The 21,796-nt window shown below is 38.4% G+C and overlaps 1 protein-coding gene across 1 annotated transcript in view; it reads left to right on the plus strand.

Moving 5' to 3' along the window:
• PAXIP1 (PAX interacting protein 1) overlaps window positions 1-21,796 on the plus strand; it is a 101,716-nt gene that overhangs the window by 355 nt on the left and 79,565 nt on the right. The window contains exons 2-4 of the mRNA XM_007952096.2: window positions 4,233-4,367; window positions 14,430-14,473; window positions 16,862-16,925. Of these exons, the coding sequence (XP_007950287.2) occupies window positions 4,233-4,367; window positions 14,430-14,473; window positions 16,862-16,925 (243 nt within the window). The remainder of the gene's footprint in view (window positions 1-4,232; window positions 4,368-14,429; window positions 14,474-16,861; window positions 16,926-21,796) is intronic.

Raw genomic sequence — 21,796 nt, forward strand, 5'->3', positions numbered from 1 at the left:
GTGGCGCCGGCGTCGCGTGTGAGAACGGGGACAGGAAGGGGCTTCTGCGCCACGGCCCCGCTTCTGCCGCCGCCACCGCTTTGCTAGCCGGGCGCCCCCGCGCGGGTCGCCCGCGCGAGTCGGGAGCCCGGGCCTAGCGCTGTGAGGGCCGATTGCTACCATGCCTTCGGCCGGGTGGCGGGACCCGGAGTCCTGCTGATTGGCAGGTAAGCCCCGGCTGGTGCAACCGCCGCCTTTGCCTAACTCCCTGCTTTTCGGACATTTTAGGAGCTGGAGTCGGACAGAGACGGCATCCTTTAAGCCTTCTCCGCTCCGGGTGTCTTGGCTCCCAGAATAGTTGGTCTGAGGGTCGACGAGATGATGGGGATAGTAGCCGGGAACCTTGACCGATAGCTCTGTTAGTGATCAGGTTTCCAAGCAGCTAAGTAGGAAAAGTTAGCTATGCTCTTAGTTTGGATAGCCAAATGATTTTGGACGTCTCCGCCCGCTTGGTTTTGGTAATTTATGCGGATTTGAAAAGCACTTACTTCACCATCAGTATTTGGTCAGGGGGATAGGGGTTGGGTTGGTAGTCCTTTATTTTCTTAATTGGTGATTTAATGTGGAATAAATGTGGAAAATGCCTTAGTAACACCATGGTATTAAACATTTTATTTTATTTTATTGTCGTTTTGGCTCCTGTCAAAAAATTTTGTGGGTTTTCCCAGAGTAACACATCTGTGTAATCATCAAAATGTTGTTATTCCAGGTGGGAATTAATCTTAGTTGACTGTCCTCTTTTTGTTAATCTTCTAAGTATTTCCTCTATTAAAGTTTAATATTAGAATTATATTGCCTGGAGTATCACATCAATAATGCTAAATTTGGAGGAGAGGCATCCAGGCAGATCAGAATTTAGGCCTCTAGAGGTGGGGACTAATACTTAACAAATGAACTTGGATTGTATAAAAGGAGTTGTGTAAGACTGATTGATCTTGCCTTCTAGAACCTTGTACATTGGTATCTTGGTAATTAAATTCTCTTGGGTAACCCCCAAGACAGACCCTTTTCTCATTTTAAATTTGGAGAAAGAAACTTTCGGCTTTGAATTTAAACAGATGCTGAACCCAGAATGGTCAAAATGAATGCCTGCAATAATGGGAGCTTTTTCTAATTTTGAACATTTCCCACTCTCCCACTATCCACCATTGTTTCTATTCTTCCAGTCCTCTCTCCTTTACTCTGTGGGGCTTTAGCTCTTACAAGGGACTTGAACCAAATACTACTTTAAACCTGGAACAAGCTGAGTTGGGACCATATTTGCTCTACTATGAATCAAATCAAATGCTTAAAAATTGTCCTTGGCAAAATGCTTTGATCTGAAACACTATATTTTCTAAAAACCTTCGAGCCAGAACATCCGATTCTCTGAATCTTATAAATATGGATTCAGAAAGTTAACGTGTTGAAAATTAAGTGTGGGTCCAGCATTGGACTAAGTATTTGGTGTAATATAAAGATGAACAGGACATGCTACCTGTCTTTGAGGACCTCACTGGTGGGGAGAGGAAGCATTGAACATAACTGTAAGGTTGTAGATAGCTGCCATAGAGACAGCCCCCAAGTTATGCGCAGGACTCTTGTGATCCATAGGGTTTTCATTGGCTGATTTTTTGAAAGTATATTACCAGAGGTTTCTTCCTAGTTTATCTTGGTCTGGAAACTCCACTGAAACCTGTTTCAACATCATAGCAACATGCACACCTCCACTAACAGATGGATGGTGGCTGCACATGAGATGCATTTGGGTAGAATGGAACCGAGTCTCCTGCATGGAGGTTGGGAATTCTTCCACTGAACTATCACTGCCCTCACATAGTATAGGGTAGTGGGTGCCATCAGAGAACAAATTCTTCCCTATGGTTCATAGGAGAAGGCATCACTGAAATGTTACTAGGTATTATTTTAGTTTGGTCTTGAGCTAAGTAGAAGTTAAGAGGGTGGTAGATCCTTTCTTCACGTGTACTGTATATGCTAAGGAACCAAACCAAACCAAGGAACAGGCATTAAAATATTTAGGATGATACACTTCAGGCAGCATAGTTTGCCTGGCACAGAGACAAGGGACGAGAGATGAAATTGAGTAAGAAAGAGGGTCAGTATTGTGAAGATTGGAAAGAAGCTGTTGGTTTTGGCATCCTCAAAGACAGTGAAAACTTGAGTATTTTCAGAAGAGTGTTGGTCAAAGAGGCTGGATTGCAGTGGGTTGAAGAGTAAATGATAGGAAGTGAGGGAGTGAAGATAGAAAAGTAAGACTATTGAAGAGTAAATAATAGGAAGTGAGGGAGTGAAGATAGAACAGTGAGACTGTTGTTTCAACAAATTTGTCATTAAAAGGAAGCCAAAGGAGACCTGGGAGAGATAGGACCCATATGTACTTGCACAGGCATGTATGTATAAGGATGTGGAAGCCTTCGTTACTCAGTATTTATAGGTGGAGGAAACCTACAGTTGTTGAAAATCTCTCAAGACTCATAAAAAGAAATAGGATCAAAAACACAGATTGGAGTTTAGATTAAAGGAGGAGTGCCATTTTCAGTAAGACAAGCGGAATGGATATGTGCTTGAAGGTTGAGGCAAGAAAGTTGTGGTGGTTCATAGCTAGTGGCCATTGCTTTTTCATTTATTAAGCACTTGACTACCAACCCAAAGGTTGGCAGTTTGAACCCACCCCGAGATACCTTGGAAAAAGTCCTAGCATTATGCTTCCTAAAGGTCACAGAATTGAAAACCCTGTGGAGCAATTTTATTCTGACATATGGGGTTACCATGACATAGAATCAACTCTAAGGCAATGAATTTGTTTTTTTGTTTTGGTTTTATAGTTCTTATCTATTGATGATCAATAAAGCAAGTTACTTGGTGCACACTTTAAATTCTTACACTACTTAGCTTCTCTGATGTTTTCATTTACACTACTCTCCTCTGATTCTGCTCTTTCTTACATATGCCTATCCTTATAATATTCTTTATTGCCAGTGCTTAGTCTCCAGATTACTCTCCACTCTATACTCTAGGAGGTCTCATTCACTTTCATTGCTTTAGCTGCTATATAAATACAAATGCACACACGCACACACACACACACACTGAGGAGTCCTCATCAGATGAGCTCTAAGTCTTTTTAGATATAACTGCCTGTCTTTTTCTAGGTTTTACACATAGTACCCAAAGAACATGGACTGCCTGCAACTGAAAGTATCTTCTTGCTTTTCCCACCCTAATATACTCCTAATATACCCCCCAGCATTTCATTCTCAATTCTCCTGCACTTCCGTCCCTTTTAATTACCCTTATTCTCACACATCTTTCTCCATCTTGCTATCCCTAATGACATTCAGTTACTTGACTCTTTCATCTGAATTATTCCAGTCGCTTTCTAACTGGTCTCCTGTCTTCAGTCATGCAGCCAGCACAATCCATTCTTCTTACTACTGACAGTAACTTTTCTATAACTAAAATTTGCTTAAAATCCTTGAGTGGTGTTCCTCCTTATACCTCAAATACGAGCTCTTTTTTGATGTAGCTTATAAGAAGAATCATTTATTATCTGGTTACTGATTACTTGCACAGTGCCTTGAATACTGCTCTTTCCTCCATTATATCTGTTTTTGCCTGGCTAACTCCTATAAATTTATAAGAATTTTGCTTATATGTTTCTCTTCTAGAAACTCCGTAATTGTAGTACTACCCATTTCCAAGCCTTTAACTTTGAGATCTGGTAGCATCATGTACATACTCAGTTTTAGCCTTCACCATGCTATGTTTTAGTCTGGTGGTGCAGTGCCTAAGGCATTTGACTGCTAACCAGAAGATTGGTGGTTCAAGCCCACCAGCCACTCTGCAGAAGGAAGACTAGGCAATCTACTTTTGTAAAGATTTACCACCTCAGATACCCAAAGGGAGGCACTATGAGTCAGAATCAACTCAATGGCAGTGAGTTTTTGAGTTCATAGTTCATTTGCCTCAAGAACAGAGAAAATATCTAGTACATGGTTGTGAGAAACCACCATTACTTTTTATTGTCCCCAAATGTTTCATTGGCATATTATTCAGAGTGAAAGTATATTAAAGCTTTATGAGAATGTGGTGTGTTTTAATTAAAAATTCCCATTGTTCACAATAATTATTTATATGAATTAAGAATGAAACATACTGTTTTCTATTTTAATTTCTTTGGTTTATTTCTTTAGGTTATTCAGCTTCTAAAAGCTGGGAAAGCTAAGGAAGTCTCCTACAATGCACTAGCTTCACACATCATTTCAGAAGATGGGGACAATCCAGAGGTTGGAGAAGCTCGGGAAGTCTTTGATTTACCTGTTGTAAAGGTCAGGAGTAAATAATTCTAATTTATTTCATATATTTTCATCATGGATCTTGAAAGCAAATGCACTGAAATTTTTTTGTAACTCTTCTCATTGTCTTTGCTGCTTTATGTGAAAAGTTGCAAGATAAATGAAGCTTTTTTAACATCTTAAGTCACCTACACTCACTTGAGACCCTGTAAATTAGATCACAATGTTGCAAGGTTTTTGTATATTTTAAGAAATTTTAGATCACCCTATTCACCTGCTATAGAAATGATCCCACTTTATCCCTGCCTGTAAGCTCTTTGAGGAGTTCTGGCGGCTTAGTGGTCACAGTATTCAACTGCTAACAAAAACAAAAAAAGTTTAGCAGTTTGAACCCACCAGCCTCTCCACCGGAGGAAAATGATTCAGGCTGCTTGCATAAAGATTTACAGCCTTAGAAACCCCATGGGCCAGTTCTGCTCTGTCCTGTAGGGATGCTATGAGTTGGAATCCACTTGATGGCACTGGGTTTGGTGTTTTGGTTTTATAAGCTCTCTAAGCCAAGGAAACGCATCAGAAGAGGTAGGTAAGGAGCTCTGGTAGCATAGTGCCTAAGTCACTTGACTGCTAACCAGAAGGCTGGCAGTCAAACCCACCAGCCACTCCTTGGAAGGAAGATTGGGCAATCTACTTCTATAGTGATACTGCCTCAGAAAGACAAGGAGGGGTCGCTATGAGTTGGATCCGACTCCACAGTAGTGAGTTTGGTTTGGTTTCCTTCTGAGGAGTGGCTGGTAGGTTTGAATCTTCTGGGTAGCAGTCAAATGCCTTAGGCACTATGTGCCTCGGAAACCCATGGAGGGGTTGCTATGAGTCAAATCAATTCCAAGGCAGTGAGGTTTTTTTCTTTCTTTTTTTTTTTTTTTTTTTTAGTTTTAGGCCATTGTTAGGTGCTCTGGTGGCACTGAGGTTAAAGCATTAACCAAATGGCACTCCTCAGGAGAAAGGGCAGTCTGCTTCTGTAAAGATTTACAGCTTTGGAAACCCTATGGTCCAGTTCTGCCCTATCCTATAGGGTCACTATGAGTTGGAATTGACTCTATGGCAATTGGTTTGGTTTTTTAGGTCATTGTTGCTGAACCACCTATAGCAGTGATTCTTATACCCATGTGACTCCAAACCACATTTTTGTAATAAGTACTCTGTTCTTATTGTGCAGAAATGAAATTCATATCTAAGATAATTTATCAGATAATTTCAAGTATATATATGAGTATAAGGAGCTCTGGTGATGTAGTGCCTAAGGCGTTTGACCACTAACCAGACAGCTGGTGGTTCAAACCCACCAGCCAGTTCTCAGAAGGAAGGTTGGGCACTCTGCTTCTGAAGTGATACTGCCTCAGAAACCCAAGGAGGGGTCGCTATGAGTCGGGTCCAACTCGACAGAAGTGAGTTTTATGTGAGTATGCATTACTTAATGTCCACAATATATTCTGTGAAATAGGACATTATATGATTTGGATGTTGTGCAAACACCATATTAAAACCAATTTCTGGTCATCTTTGTTACTGCACAGACTAGAGGAACTGCTGGTGGGAGAGGAGCAGGGTGAGAGTAGAATGTGTCCCACTTCACTTACAGCTCCACTTGCCTGAGCAGCAGGAGCAGCACCTGCCTACCGGATAAAGCCCGAGCACCTACACTGAGAGCCATGTCCTCTGCTTCCCCTGCCTGTATCCAGCCCGTGGTCCAGTGCTGCAGTTGTCTGGGTTTGAGGTCTTTAAAACCATAAGGGTTTATAAACAAGAAACCTACTTACAAAAGAATAAACAAAAGGAGAACTGCTTACCCTTTTAAAGAAAAACCTTATGGGGCCAGGGAGATATATGCAGCCTGACATTGTCCAAACAAATGGTAAGCAACTCATACCTGTGTGTGCGTATACACACACATTCACATATATGTGTGTATATGTTCTGGTTACCTAGTGCCGTTCTGACAAGAATATATACCCTAAATAGGATGGCGTTAACAAACAGGAATTTATTCTTACAATTTGGAGGCTTTAAGTCCAAGTTCAAAGTGCCAGGCTCTAGGAGCTGGGTGAAAGCCCCTCAACCTTGGGGTCCAGCTCCTGGCCCACTGGAGCTAGAGGCATTTCTTCACTCAAGACAGGTGCTGGCTGCTGAGGCTGAGAAGCCGAAGGTTGACAAGTAAAAAGGCACAGTCCTGATGTTACCAAACCACACGGCAGGCCATTAACTTAAGTCCGTTGTAAATCCCAAGGTTGGCAGAGTTTGGCAGGATGCTGAACAATGACATAGGTGTATGCAGGGTCCAAGCATACCATAAGCTAGAGACCATCCCCAAGGGTTCTTCTTATATGCAGGAAGAAGACCACATCCCAAAGGCAGCTACTTACTCAGCTGCTTGTAGATCCCACCATGGAGTTGATTGCCAGTCTCATCGCGGGGAATAACTACCTCCAGCTGCCCAGCCACTCACCCAGGCCCAGCCAAGCTGACACACAAATATAATCACCACAGTATATACACACACATATATGTGTGTGTACATATACATATACAAGGAGCAGTGGTTAAGCTTTCAGCTGCTAACCAAAAAGTTAGCAGTTTGAACCCAGCAGCTGCTCCATGGAAGAAATATGTGGGAGTCTGGTTCTGTAAAGCTTATACCCTTGGAAACCCAATTGGGCAGTTGTACATTGTACTTAGGGTCTTTGTGAGTCGGAATTGACTTGATAGCAATGGATTTAGTTTGGTTTTTGCATATGTATATACCTCCAAAGGAGCTCTGGTAGCTAAGGCATTTGACTACTAACCAGAAGGCTGGTGGTTCAAAGCCACCAGCCACTCCTTAGAAGGAAGGTTGGACAATCTACTTCTGTAGTGATACCACCTTGGAAATCCAAGGAGGGGTCGCTATGAGTCTGGTCTGACTCTGTGGCGCATAACAACAACAACATCATACGCTTCCAAAACCCAAACCAAACTCACTGCCATGGAATTGATTCTGATTCATTCTGACCCCCATTGGGTTTCTAAGGCTGTAAATCTTAACAGAAGTAGATTGCCCTATGTTACTACTGTGGAGCAGCTGGTGAGTTTAAACCATCAACCTTTTTGATTAGCAACCAAATGCCTTAACCACTACACCACCAAAAATCCTTATATATACATCTACTTCTCACTTACAGACTATTTCATTATCCATTTTATGTTTACAACTATAATGAAAAAGCTGTCTATTTTACACATTGATGGTGTATGTCTGGTGCAAGGCAAGAGTATCACTGACTGATGGTTAAGGTTATGTTTGGACTTGACTGGGCCATGATTCTGGAGGTTAAGCAATTATGAAATGATATAATTTGGCAGTTAGGTAATGATGTAATTTTTTTTTTCTTAATTGTGCTTTAGGTACAAATTTACAGAGCAAAATTTGTTTTGCATTCAACAGTACACATACTTTTGATTTCACGCCCTGATTACCATCACCGAGCATAATGCATTCTCCTCCCCTCTAGTCCCTGAGACCACCCCCCCCCCACTGCCTTTCTTAAGTATGCACTCCTGTCTGTTCAGCTTTCCTTCCATGTGCCTCTCTGGTACCCCATGGCCAATTGCTCTAAGAGGTGTATATCCCTAGAATAGGTGGGTATATTGCCCTGGGGTGGGTGTTCTGCATGTAAGTCTTTCTGTTGGGATGAGACCCAATCCTTGGGAGTGAATCCAGTCCTAGGCCCAGAAGGTGTTCCAGGGCCATAGTCTTGGGGGTTCCACCAGACACTCTCTGACCAGTAATACTGGTCATTTTTGTGTTTTTAAATTTTGCTTTACATTTTTCCTCCCACTCTATCTAGGGTGTCCAGTTTTGATCCTTTCCTGAGCGACTGGCATTGGTAGCTGGGCACCTTATAGTTCTTCTGGTCTCAAGGTCCATCATATTCTTGGACTAATTGTTTCCAAGTGACTTTTGATTTTCTTCACTCCTCTTTGCTTCAGATGAAAGGTGACCAATAGTTGCGTCTTAGACGGCCGCTCGAAATCTTTGAAGACCCCAGTCACTACTCTTATCCGAGGTCTCTTTCCTTTCCATAGTAAGTTGTGGAACAAGATTTTTATGTACTATATGGTGCCAATTGAGATTGATGTCCCCCAGTACTATGATCTCAGGTTGCAAGCCCAGTGATTCTCTCTGTCAAGGTGTTTGGTTGTCTCTGAGAGGTTACCCCAACTCTGGCTTCTGTTGCTTCTGTAATGCGTGTGGCTAATTTTGTATCACTAGTATCTATGTAAGATTATCTAATTTTTTATCACTAGTATCTATGTAAGATTATCTTCAGCGAAGTCTGTCTAGGGTACAGTCCTGATCGCCGACCCCCACCTGATCTTCTCTGTTGTCTGTGTATTTATCCATCGCCTGGTGTTAGTGGTAATGCGGTATTGTGCATATACTAGTATTTGCCTCTGTTGTCTTTATCTTATGTGTATGTTTCAGTGTCCTTCCTTTCCCCAGTATCATTCTGCTGGTCACAGACTCTTATCATACCCCCCCCCCCCATCCCCGGTAACCTACAAAGTGAGTTCCCTTTCCCTTCCTTGACTTTTTACACTAATGAGCTTATACAATAATTGTTCCTCTGCAGTTGACTTATTTCACTCAGCATGATGTCCTCCAAATTCATCCACGTTGTGAGATGATTTGCATATTCTTCATTGTTCTTTAATGTAGTATAGTATTCCACTGTGTGAATGTACCATAATTTGGTTATCCATTCATCTGTTGATGGGCATCTATGTAGGTTGTTTCTATTTCTTTGCTATAGTGAATTGTGCTGTAATGAAGATGGGTGTGCATCTGTCTGTTTGTGTCCTGTTTCTCACCTCTTCAGGATATATTCCTAGTAATGGAATTGCTGATCAAGTGTTATTTTTATTTTCAGTTTTTCAATGAAACACCATAACATTTTCCACAGTGGTTATACCATTTTGCAGTCCCACCAGCAGTATATCAGAGTTTAATCTCTCCCCATCCTGGCCACCATTTTTATTTTCTGTCTTGTTGAACTTTGCTATTGTTGCTGGGGTGAGATAATATCTCGTTGTTTTGATTTGCATCTCTGTAATGGCTAATAAAGGAGCTCTGGTGGTGCAGTGCCTAAGGCATTTGACTATTACCCAGAAGGTTGGTGGTTCAAACCCACCAGCCACTTCACGGAAGGAAGACTGGACAGTCTATTTCCGTAAAAATTTACTACCTTGGAAAGCCAAAGGGAGTCACTATGAGTTGGAATCGACTTGATAGCAGTGGGTTTTTAACGGCTAATTATCATGAGCATTTCCTCATGTGTTTGTTGGCCACCGATACCATCTTTAGAATAGTATCTGTTCATGTCCCTTACCCATCTTTGAATTGGATTGTTTGTCTTTTTGGTGTTGAGATGTTGAAGTTTTCTATAAATTTTGGAGATAAATCCCTTGCCAGATGTGTCAGCCAAATACTTTTTCCCAGTCTGTAGGTTCCTTTTTTTTTTACCCTTTTGGAGAAGTCTTTCGATGCACATAGAAATTTAATTTTTAAAAGGTCCCAGTCATCTAGCTTCTCTTCACTGCCTGTGTATTTTGAGTTATGCTTGATACTCTATTAATGCCGTAAATTAGGGCCCCTAGATTTGCCCCTGTTTATCTTTGATGAGCTTTATAGTTTTGGGTTTTACATTTCAGTCTTTGATCCAGCTTGAGTTTGTTTTTGTGGATGGGGTGAGGTATGGGTATGTGTATTTTTCTGCAAGTGAATATCCTATTTTGCCAGCACCATTTGTTAAAAAGGCTCTCTCTCCCCCATATAATGGGTTTTGGTCCTTTGTCAAAGATCAGCTATCCATGGATGGATGGGTCTGTTTCTGGGTTTTTGATTTTGTTCCACTGGTCTATCTGTCTATCATTGTGCCATTACCATGCTGTTTTAACTACTGTGGCTGTATACAGTAGGTTTTGAGATCCAGGAGTGTGAGATCTTCCACTTTGTTTTTCTTCTTCATTGGTGCTTTTCTTATCTGAGGTCTTTTTCTTTTCCATGTAAAATTAATAATTTGCTTTTCCATATCCTTAAAAAATGTTGATGGTATCTGGATCAGAATTGCATTGAATGTGTAGATTGCATTGGGTAGTATTGACATTTTCGCATTATTCAGTCTTCCTATCCATGAATAGGGAGCTCTGGTGGTGTAGTGCCTAAGGCATTTGTCTCCTAACCAGAAGTCTGGCAGTTCAGACTCACCAGCCACTCCTCGGAAGGAAGATTGGATAATCTACTTCCATAGTGATACTGCCTCGGAAACTCAAGGAGGGGACGCTGTGAGTCAGATCCAACTCGACAGCAGTGAGTTTGGGTATTTTTTTTGGAGAATGTGTTTCAGTATGTAAATACTTGAGCACAACTACATTAGAGGACATAGGGAAGTAGTCAGATGCTACTATATATAGGATCACTGTGTATATGACTGCTGCAAATGTAAGCTGGTACTCATATCCCACAAGTGGAGTTGCCAGCTGTGAGGTGACATTTCAGAATGGTGACCATTCCTTGGCGAAGTTCAGAACTAAACAAAGTAATCTTACATTTCACACAGTACAGTTGTGTATCACTTAATGTCCATTCAGGCAGTGTCCAACCTCATAGACGTCTATAGAGTTTGGAAATCCTGATCAGAGAATGGAATGTAGCAGATGTACTTTGCTAAATACAGAGATGCGATCTGTCTCTCCATCTCTCACTTGCTTTCTAGGTCTTCAGTCTACCCCTTCTCTGTGGTGATATGGGGAAGAGGTCCTGGTGCCTATCCATGGCTGGCTTTCCCACTGTGCTCATCTGCACAGATGCCACTGGAGCTGCTGAGTGGGATGTCCTGCCAAGGAAGCTGCCCCACTTGGCCCGGGTACCCTTTGTGTGATGCCTGACCTGAGGCTGGCTCATTCCATGATGGCAGCCACCTAACGTCCAGGCTTCAGTGGTGGTGGGAGGAGGAGTAGGAAAGGCAGTTAGTTGTGTGTGTGTGTGTGGTGGGGGGGGACAGAGCAGGGGCAGGTGGGACTGGAAGAGTTAAAAACCCATTGTGGGGAACAGGGAAGAAAGCAGGGAGGAAGAAATGAAAAGGGAGCTGGCAACAAGGCAGTCTGACCCGCTGGCTGGACAGTGAGAGCCTGCAGAGGCGGGGCACAGCTCTTAGAGATGAGGCAGCAACCATGCAGAACTGGCAGTGGTGGAGCCAAGTTTTTGCATAGTCACTTAGTGCAGTGACTGTGGCATGGGTACTGGCCCAACTGGTGACCCCTCTGTGTGCTTTTCTCTCCTGTATATGTCTTTGTACAACTCCAAATCACATACGTCCTGTTTCACAGAATGTATCGTGGACGTTAAGCAACACATATCTGCAGTTGTGTTCATGGAAAAGTCAATGTGTAATAAAGCTGTATAAAAATATCCACTATCCAGCTTCAGTAATTATCAGCATTTTGTCTATCTAGCTTAATATTCCAGACCCCCTTCCCTGTATTATTTTAAAACTAATCCCAGACATATTATTTGGTCTGTAAATATTTCATCCCACCCTGCTTTCAATTTGTGGCAGTACCGGTATTGTCCAGTGACTATGGTGTTACATAGTACGACTGTATAATTTTTCAGAGCTGATAACAGTTTGTGTTTATTTCATGATAGTTAGATAGAACTTATTCTGAACTTAATAGACCTGTCTTATTTTGTATCTTTCTGCTAACTAAAGGGTAAGGCCTTGTTCACTAGGGGTGTAGCCCTTGGCCTTTGCCTTGATTGTAAATTTTCAAAACAAGGCACAATGACACTTTATCCATCTTTTGTAGAAAATGAGGGATTTTACAGATCTGAATTTGATAGATTTTAAAACTTGTTTCTTTAGGCACCAACATTTTTTAAATAAATTCTTATAGAAATATTTTTCTCAGTAGCCTTGGAGCATCAATTATGCTGACTTACAGTACCATTACTGTATTTATTTTTATATATTTTTATTTGCCTTTGGAATAAATAGCTCTTTATTGCAGTGCTTTTGTTGTTCTTCATGTCTGCATTAGTGTACCCTGCTTTTTAACTTTGTATTATATTATCTGAAGGAGGGCCTCAGGGTGATTCTGCTCTGTTTGGACTTTATTATAGCTACACCTGCAATCTAAACTGTTCTCAATTAGACCTTCCTAACTTCTGGAGGGAAGACTTCCCATGGTGCGTGGATCACTGTAAAGGGATTGATTTTCTTATGTGAACCTTCCTAAAACTGCCTGAGAATATATCTGTGGTCACAACAGCTCTCCTCCCACTTTATATAAGAAAAGGCATTCTCTGATTACCGTAGACTGGCAAAATCTCCCTGGACACCAAACGGATCATTGAAACTGCTGGGTTCAGGAAAGCCTTCCTCAGTGTGCCCAGTCATGATACTTTAAACTCTGAGGGTCTTCTGTGTGTTCTAGTTAAGGATAAAGCTTCGCCCACATGTATTCAGAAGAGTCAAAGCCAATATAGTTACTGGCCAGTTCTCTAAAATTTTACTGCAGTTTCTCAAGGACTATGAAAAAAAGTTAAGATACGTTGAATAAATACATGGATAGAAACATTAAGTTCTTTCTTTCAAATGTGGAGCACTTTATTTAGTAAGTTAGTTTAAAACTGTTGGTAAAAATTACCAAATCATCTGTGAATAATTTTACCAAGTACTGCTAATATTTTATATTTTATAAATTGTTTAATATTCTTATCTTCTATTAGAAACAAATAAGCTTATTTAAACTTACACTACAGACTTTTAGATTATCACCTAAAAATGATTATGAGGGTACTTGCTTTCTAAAATTCTTTTAAGGTGTACGTGAGCAAGTTAATTTGAAGTTCATTAACTTTGGATATGAGTTGCATGAGAGAAAAGACTATTAGTCTTGTTTACTATATCTATCCGCAGCACCTTGCACCATCTCGGGCATAGAATTAATTCTCAGTAAATATACCTACTCCTCACTTATTGGCTGTCTTGTAATCTGACATTTAGTATTTGTGACCGTAGTAAAAAATCTACTATGCAACTATTTCACACGTTAACGATGTACATCTTGCAGTAACAAGCACTGATGCTGCAAGACGAGAGTAATGCTAGCTGTGATGGTTAAAATTATGTGTCAATTTAGTTGGGCCATGGTTGTCAGTGGTTTGGCAGGTGTGTAATAATATAGTTTGGCAGTTATGTAATGATATAGTTTAACAGTTGTGTAATGATGTAGTCATTCTCCATTTTGTAATCTGGTAAGACCATCCTCTTGTGTTTGAATGCCGGTGTTTGCATAACGACCTGGTCTTTAGAATCTAACCATGTTGATAAGTGAGGAGTGGGTGTATTTGATGGATGACTGATGTGTATGTAGATATATGTTTCTGGAAATCAGCTGGCTAAATAGAGCATTAGCTGTATTTTGACATGGTAATTTTGTGAAGCAAATGATAAGTAGTTTTTAAAGTTAAATATAAAAATGGAAAATAATTTTTCAACAATGTGAGTTACCTAAAAAGGTAATAATTAATATCCATTTGGCTTCACTGAAAAGAAAATCTCATGAATTTAGACTCTGTTGAATTCAGTATTCAAGAAGGGAACTTAAGAGTGGCTGACTATTCCATGGATGGAGGGATTGAGTGGTGTGGGATGGGATAGGTGGCAGTGCCCCTATACCTCTAGTTGTAAAACAGAGTTTCCCTGCTGGGCTAGAGGCTTAAGCAGTTACCAGTGTGTAAACCTGGAATTGAAATGTCTATATGAAATAATTTTTTTAAAAATTCAAGTGATGCTTAATTCTGTAATTATATTTTTATTTTGGACTAATCTTTGTGATACTTCTGTTGGCCGGGGTACACTTACAATTGTAATCTGGATGTTTGATAATTGATTCTAACAGGCCTTTTAATTTCTATGATCAATGGTATTAAAAGTAATATCACTTTGATTGTAAATTGAAAATATTTTTTGATCGAGTTAATATTTTGTTTTTCAGCCTTCTTGGGTGATTTTATCCGTTCAGTGTGGAGCTCTTCTGCCGTATCCTTTTTCAGGTGGGAAGGGAGGAAAGGGTAACTCCTGGTGTACAATTCAAATGATACTTACTGAATAAAAAGAGAGGTTATTACTTAGGGCAATTTGTATTGTCTCCACTCTGTGTCCCTTCTATTTTCTATCCTGTGTCGAATTTTATGTAACTGGTGCCTGTCCTTTCTCTTGTGAAAAAGGGAGGGCCAGCTAACATGGAAATAGCTCTAGGCTAGTACTACTGAGACACAAATTCTCATTCCTCTACTACTACTCTGCTTTAAAATCTTGGGCAATCTGCTTCTCTGGACCTTAGTTTTCTTATCTGAAACAGATAACGTTTGTTGTGTCTAGCTATATAGTATATTTCAAAAATTCAAGACCAAATGATTAATTATTTGAAGAGTAGATAGGGGACGAGACCATCAGAGGAAAATGTTTAGTTTCATAGCAGGCATTGTTATTCTTTTAATTAGACTAGATAGACAGTTTATTAATTCAGTCAATAGGTTGAACACCTGCTGTGAGCTGGATATTGAAAATACAGTGATGAACAAGACATAATTTCTGCCCTAAAGGAACTTTCTTGTATGCATGAGTTCATTCATTCAGCATTTCTTGAGTGTAATTGTCCCAAGGACAGTGCTAGGTGTTAGAAATGGGGCATTCTACAGGCCTACTATTTACTTAGTATTCTAGGTCTGATGACTATGAAAATACTAATTTCCATTCTCTAGAGAGTCATTCTAGAACATAACCCAATTTTGGAAATAATTTTTTTAAAATACCTGGTACCATATAGTCATGATGATAACATTTTAGATATGAGCAAGATTCTCACTTTCACCCATTTTATTTTACAGCTATACAAGTCAGTTCCTTTGAATGCACTTATTACCTGTGGAAGTAATGTGCATGGAAAGAAGTTTAATGTAATTAAATATTTATAACAAACTTCAATTTAACAGAGAAAATATCCCTTTAAATCCAGTTCTTCGAGTACGTGCTGATCATTAGCAACTCCAACTAAAAAATTCTAAGATTTCTTAGCTGCAGTATAAAGAGTTGAAGGAAATCAGCTCCCAGTACTGTGGGGTTTTTTCTTGGGTTGGAGAAGGGCTGGGTGAGCTGTTTATTTGTTGATTTTGTTGTTACTTTTTTGTTTTATAAGAGCAGGTATTTAAAAAATAAAAAAAAAGTTGAATGGGTATTTTTGAAGATAAGCTAGTTCTTTCTGTTCTGGATCATTAACTCTTTACACAAGAATTCCTTCAGAACTTGTCATCTCCTTTGAGCTGTTACTTGCCTATCCTAAGGAAGCCTAAAGGAAACAGAAAAGGGAACCTCTAAGACTGATAAGACAACATATGCTGAGATTTGCCTTTGCTGATGTTTCCCCAAGTCTTTAGAAGTATAAAATCCATGGTCTGTTTAGTAGGGTGATTGAAACTGATCTTGGGATAATGGCTGTTTAAGTCATGTTTGAGTCTTCAGTTATTATAATCAGGGAATGTTGAAAAGTTTCTAAGATTTGTCAGTATACCTATATAGGATACTTGAGAATTGCGATAGAATTTCCAGTCTCTCATATTTTTCTTAATTCACCTATCTCAATAGATATGCTTTTCACCTATTGGAAAAGAGAAGTAATACTATAACCTATTGAATTCTAAACTTCAAAAACTTACTGTATTTGTTTCGATAAAGTACAGGCATATCTACCTTATTTACAGCCACGTTCTCAGTATGTGGCACATAGTCAGCTTTCAGTAAGTATGTTGAATGGATTGTAAAAATCAGAGCTTTAGAATTGAGAAAGATTTTGGGAATTACATATTCTGACCTGTTTTAACAAAGAGAAAACTGAAGCTCAGAGTTGTCTTGCCCAAGTTTACAAAGTTAGTGGTAATAATAAATATAGAACCTCAGTTCTTTCATAAAATATTTTTTCTACTTTATCAACAGAAGTAATCATGTTAATGTTTCAGTCTAAAACATTTTTTACATGTGTTTTCAAAATGATTATTATATATGTGTATGTGTGTATATGTGTATATACTCAGCTAGCTATCACAGGACACATACTTTCCCCCGTAACTACATCATGCCCATTTTACTGCTGATAAGTGGAGAGATTAGATTTTGAAATGTACTTTATAGAAAATCTCTGAGTTCTCTCTGTGCTATCCACTTCTCTTTAGTCCAGTCTGCTCTGTACTGTTCTGTGGTCAATTTAAAGCTGTCTCTTTTTCTAAATAGATTGAGTGGGAGGGAAGGAAGGAGGGAGGGAGGAAACTTAGAGGGAAGTGGGTAGTGTTAGCATAAGCAAATAGATAGTCTATTAGTGAAGTGCAGGTGCACTAATTTTATTTCATTGTAATCTTAATAACTATAAAACAGAGTAAATGGTTTTTCTCCAGAGTCATGTCAGATTTTTTTTGGAGTCACTGCCTGCCTTTCTCAGGTAAGCACAGTTGTAATTAGTTTTGTATTATTTGCATATAACACTTCTGAGTTTTTATATGATTGGATTTGTGACCTGTTTGTTAACCAATTTTAAAGGAGCTGACTGCATATTCAGTATGAACTTATGACATACTTAATGATTATGTAAATGTTAATGCTTATTTTTAAGGTTTAAAGTTTTTAATGGGTAAAAATGTTCTTTCTAATTTAAAGAATTACAAAGATTTGGAGCTTGAATAATAAAAATATTAAAAATGAAATGAAAAGATGACAAAGAAAATTGAGTCAGAACTGTAGGCAAAGAATTAATTTTGTTAGTGGATAAAGATCTTGTAGAGATCAGTAGGAAAAAATGTTAACTTCAGCAGATAAGTCAAAGAAGTCAATTTACAACTCAAAGAGAAACTATATATGCCAAATGAGTATAATAAAATATTTGATACATTTTTTATAATCAAAGAATTGGAGTTATAATAGCAATGGGAAAAATATTTTTTGCTTATCAAATTTGTAACATTGTACCAAATGCTAGTGGAGATATCTAAGACAAACACTCCTGTCTACTGCTGGCAGTATTGCAAATCAGCGTAACAGTTTTTTTAGAAAAGTTTAGCATTATCAAGAGCCTTAAAATATTCATTCTGTTTTCCCTGCAGTTCTCTTATGTTTAAAAATCTCTCCCAACTTAGTAGAAATAAGGATAGATTGATGAATAACAGTCTTCATATTAATGCATAAAGGTGTTTTCAACACAGCATTACTATATAAGAGAGTCAAATTGGAAATGATCAGATTATCCTGTATTGAAGAAAGGTTAAGAGACCTATTGCATTTGAACTGTATTTTATGAAGATAGTTAAAGATATCGAAAATGTTTTAAGTGAGGAAAAAATGCAGGATATAAACTAGGTATTACAGTGTTACATCAACCAAATAAAGGAGGAAATATAGGAGGGACCAAAATGTTAACAGTAGTTAATTCTGGGTAGTGAGAGAAGTGATTATTTAATTTTTTAATTATATTCTGTTTTCCCGAACCCTTTATTAAAAAAGAAAACTCTAAAGCCATAAAAACTATTTTTAAAAAATTAAGTTAGTACTGTTAAGCTTGTTTTAAAATTTTATAGAACAGTTTGTTTAAAATTAATGATTGTTGAAAGGAAAAGCCACAATTTAGAGTGCTGCCATTTTATTTGACACAAGCCTGGTCTCTAATTTGTAATTTTGATATTCTCAAGAAGATATTTTGAGATACTGTTTAGTCCTCTATCACCTCTCTGAAAGCTTTGAGAGGGGACATATCATGAAAAGGGTTTTAATTAGTGTCTTGCTTTTTTTATTACTCTTTTGTAATAAAAGATTATAGAACCAGATCATGTTTACTTTAACACTTAGATTTTTGGCCAGACTCAGCTTTTGATACAGATGATATTACCAATCTGAATTTGAATTTGATGCTGTCTTTGTCCAAGAAATAAGTAAGTTTAACTATGGTTACTATGTTTTTTTTGTCTCAAGTTATGGAAGTTCTTTAAAACAATAAAATCCTTTTTTTTTTTCCATTGCTACATAAAATTGATGGAGATACTTAAAGAAGCAAAATTGATCTCCCCCCACCCCCTTAGGAGCAGGAATTTTGTTGGTATTTGTATTTTTCAATGTTTTTCATATTTGTTATAGCTGTATATTTACATGATGATGGTGATCTTTAAAGTTGGCTAAAATAAACTTTTTTTGATCACTGGGTGCTATGGTTACTTGCAATTTTTATTGTTTTCCTTATACTTCTCTGTATGTTCCAAATTTACTATAAACATCAGAAAAATGTTAAAATTGAAAACATTTTATTACTTTATTGCTTATGCCTAAACACAGTATACTTTGGCTAAAATGTGAATTTTATTTTTAACTATATTTCGTATTAATTGGATTTCTGGGTTTCAGATTCAGAAATCCACTGTCCAGAGAGCATTCAAATTGAATGAGAAAGCAAGAGGGAAAGATGGGCCATTGAGAGTTGGGGTGGGTGCAGAGAAGTACTGTGGATGTATTTCAGGGACCTAGGTGGTAGTGACATGGAGTTTAGCAAACTTGACTTGGAGAAAAAAGTAATAAAAAGTATATGAGTATAAGATAATTAGAGGGTTTTAAATTAGGTAATACAGATATTATTAAATGCTAAGTATAGTTTAGTACTAGGTAGAATACTTTTATTCTTAGAGAGAAAAAAACTAGTGATTATATTTGACAAAGGTTATATCAGTTGCTGTCAAGTCAGTTTCAACTCATAGTGATACCATGTATGTCAAAGTAGAACTGTGTTCCATAGAGTTTTCAATGGTTGATTTTTCAGAAGTAGATCACCAGGACTTTCTGAGGTGTTCTAACCCTTTGGTTAGCAGTCAAGTGCATTAACCATTTGCAAAAGATTATTATTTAATATATACAAAATTATGTTGTGGTGGTTGTTATGTGCCGTCAAGTCAGACTCGACTTATAGCGACCCCTCCTTGGGTTTCCGAGGCAGTATCACTATGGAAGTAGATTGCTCCATCTTCCTTCCTAGGAGTGGCTGGTGGGTTTGAACTGCCAGCCTTCTGGTTGGCAGTTAAGTGCCTTAGCCACTATGCTACCAGAGCTCCTATACAAGATTATAGTATATATAATAAATACTATATAATATGCTAAACCTAGTGGCACCAGTATTAATATATGAGTTCAGAAAAGGAAAACATCAATGTGAACTGGAAAGTTTAAGGAAGATTTCACAGAGAATGTAAGATTTGAATTAGGTTTAAAAGAATAGGTGAAATAAGAGTAAAAACAGGATATGGAAGGAAGGCATTCCATATAGAGAAAAGTTGAAGGAGAAAACTAGAAGGCACACGTGGCTTATTATTAGGAGACTGATGGCAGAGCCAACCTTATATATTTGGGTGTAGAACCAAAAGCTTGGGTAGAGAATATGGAAAAGTTTGAAACCTTAGATAAGTGAGTTTGAGCTTCATAAAGTAAGCAGGGTACTTCCTTTATTTAATTTTTAGTTGTAAATGTTTGTATTAGAACACTTGGAAAACAGAATAAAGTAGAAAAACATAAAATAAGAATCAACTGTGATTATTGTAGGTTAACTTGGTTGTGAAACTGAGTGTAACGTGCAGGCAATGTAGTAGACATTAGAGTTTTGCCAAAATGGAAAGTTGCAGTCCTTTAGACTTGAGGTGAAGATTTGGATTAACTTAGCACAGTGCATCAAATGAAGGTACAAATTGGAAATTAGAACTGTTTGAAACACATTGAATTTGAGGTGTTGATCACCTATCCAAATGAAAACCTCTTGTAGGGATTTGAAGATACAGTGGCATGAAGGTGCTGAGAATTACTAATTCCTGCAGAGAATAGTGGAAGTAACAGCAGATAACCAGTCATAGAGTCTCATAGCAAATCCCTCCTTGGCTTTCTGAGCCAATCTCTCTATGGAAGTAGATTGACCAGTCTTCCTTCTGAGGAATGGTTGGTGGGTTTGAACCTCCAGCCTTCTGGTTAGCAGGCACATGCTTTAGGCACTGTGCCACCAGAGCTCCTTTTGAGTAGCACAGTTAAGGAGATTTGAAAAGAAAAGGAATTTGAAAGTGGAGACAGTTGGAGAAGTAGGGTTTTATTTTTAGAAGCCAAGGATAAAGTTAGACTTAATTATTTTTATCTTTATTGCAGAAAAAGCAACACCCCAGGTAAAATTTTAGAGCATGAATTTGTAGCAGATAGGTATACATAGTTCCGTGTATTCTCTCACTTGTATTCTGTAAACCAGGGAAAAAAGGCTGATGAAAAATGACACAAGACTCAGTGACCCTACTTAGGGGTCTAAGTACATCTTGAGTCCTGGGCTGAGAGGACACACTAGTATATTCAGCAGGGAGTGAGGGGAGATTGACGATCCCAAGAAATAAATATTACAGTTGAGGAATCTATGGCCAAAGAACTTACATGTCTAGATTCTTGAAGGTAGAATAGTGTCATTTGATTATGAGGTCTGGGAAATGACCCTGCCGGTGACACACTTAGTGGAGATACTGCTCACCAGTTTTCAGTTGAAAGGTAGAATTTTATCTAGCTGCTAAAATTATGAGGACAGTGGCTGGGGCCTATCGTGGACAAAAAGAAAATGAATTTAGCATGACCTTTCATAGTATTTTATATCATTTTAGCAATTTCATTGGGTAAAAAAGTCAGAATCTGATGATTTTTATGGATGACTTATTGTCACAATTCATCACTTACGATGAATTAGAGCCCCCAATATGTAATTTAACAGGGTAAAATACAAAGCCCTGCTTTTACACTCAGATTGTTTTGTAATGGATGGGGAAGATCTTACCTGACATTAGTTTACATGAAGAATCCTGGAAATTTTAGTTGAAGGAAAGTACATTGGGAGGCAGTAATATTTTATGGTTGCTAACAAATGTTCATTCATTTTTAAGATGTATTTGCACTATATGTATAGTGTGTAGCTAGGGGACTTGGTTCAACAAATAAGTACTTGATGAATACTTATTTCTTTTGTGTCAGGAGCAATACTAGGTATTAAGGATACAAATAAAGATGCTGTTTCTCCCCTTAATAAACTTACAGTCTAGAAGGGGAGACAGACATGTGAACAAATGAAATATAGTATGTAAAAAAGAAAAATGGGTACAAGGTATAGAAATAATACAGAGGAGGGACGGATAATGATGGTTAATCATTGCTCTGTTCTCTTCACTGATGAGAGATTGTCTGAAGTATTTGTACCTTTTCTTGAACACTAGAACACCTATGCACGTATACATGCATAGAACAGGCAGGACTCCACCTTTGAAAAAGGAA

This window comes from Orycteropus afer, unplaced genomic scaffold, assembly GCF_000298275.1.
Source record: "Orycteropus afer afer isolate SDZICR_OR568_19922 unplaced genomic scaffold, OryAfe1.0 scaffold00324, whole genome shotgun sequence".
Taxonomy (NCBI): domain Eukaryota; kingdom Metazoa; phylum Chordata; class Mammalia; order Tubulidentata; family Orycteropodidae; genus Orycteropus; species Orycteropus afer.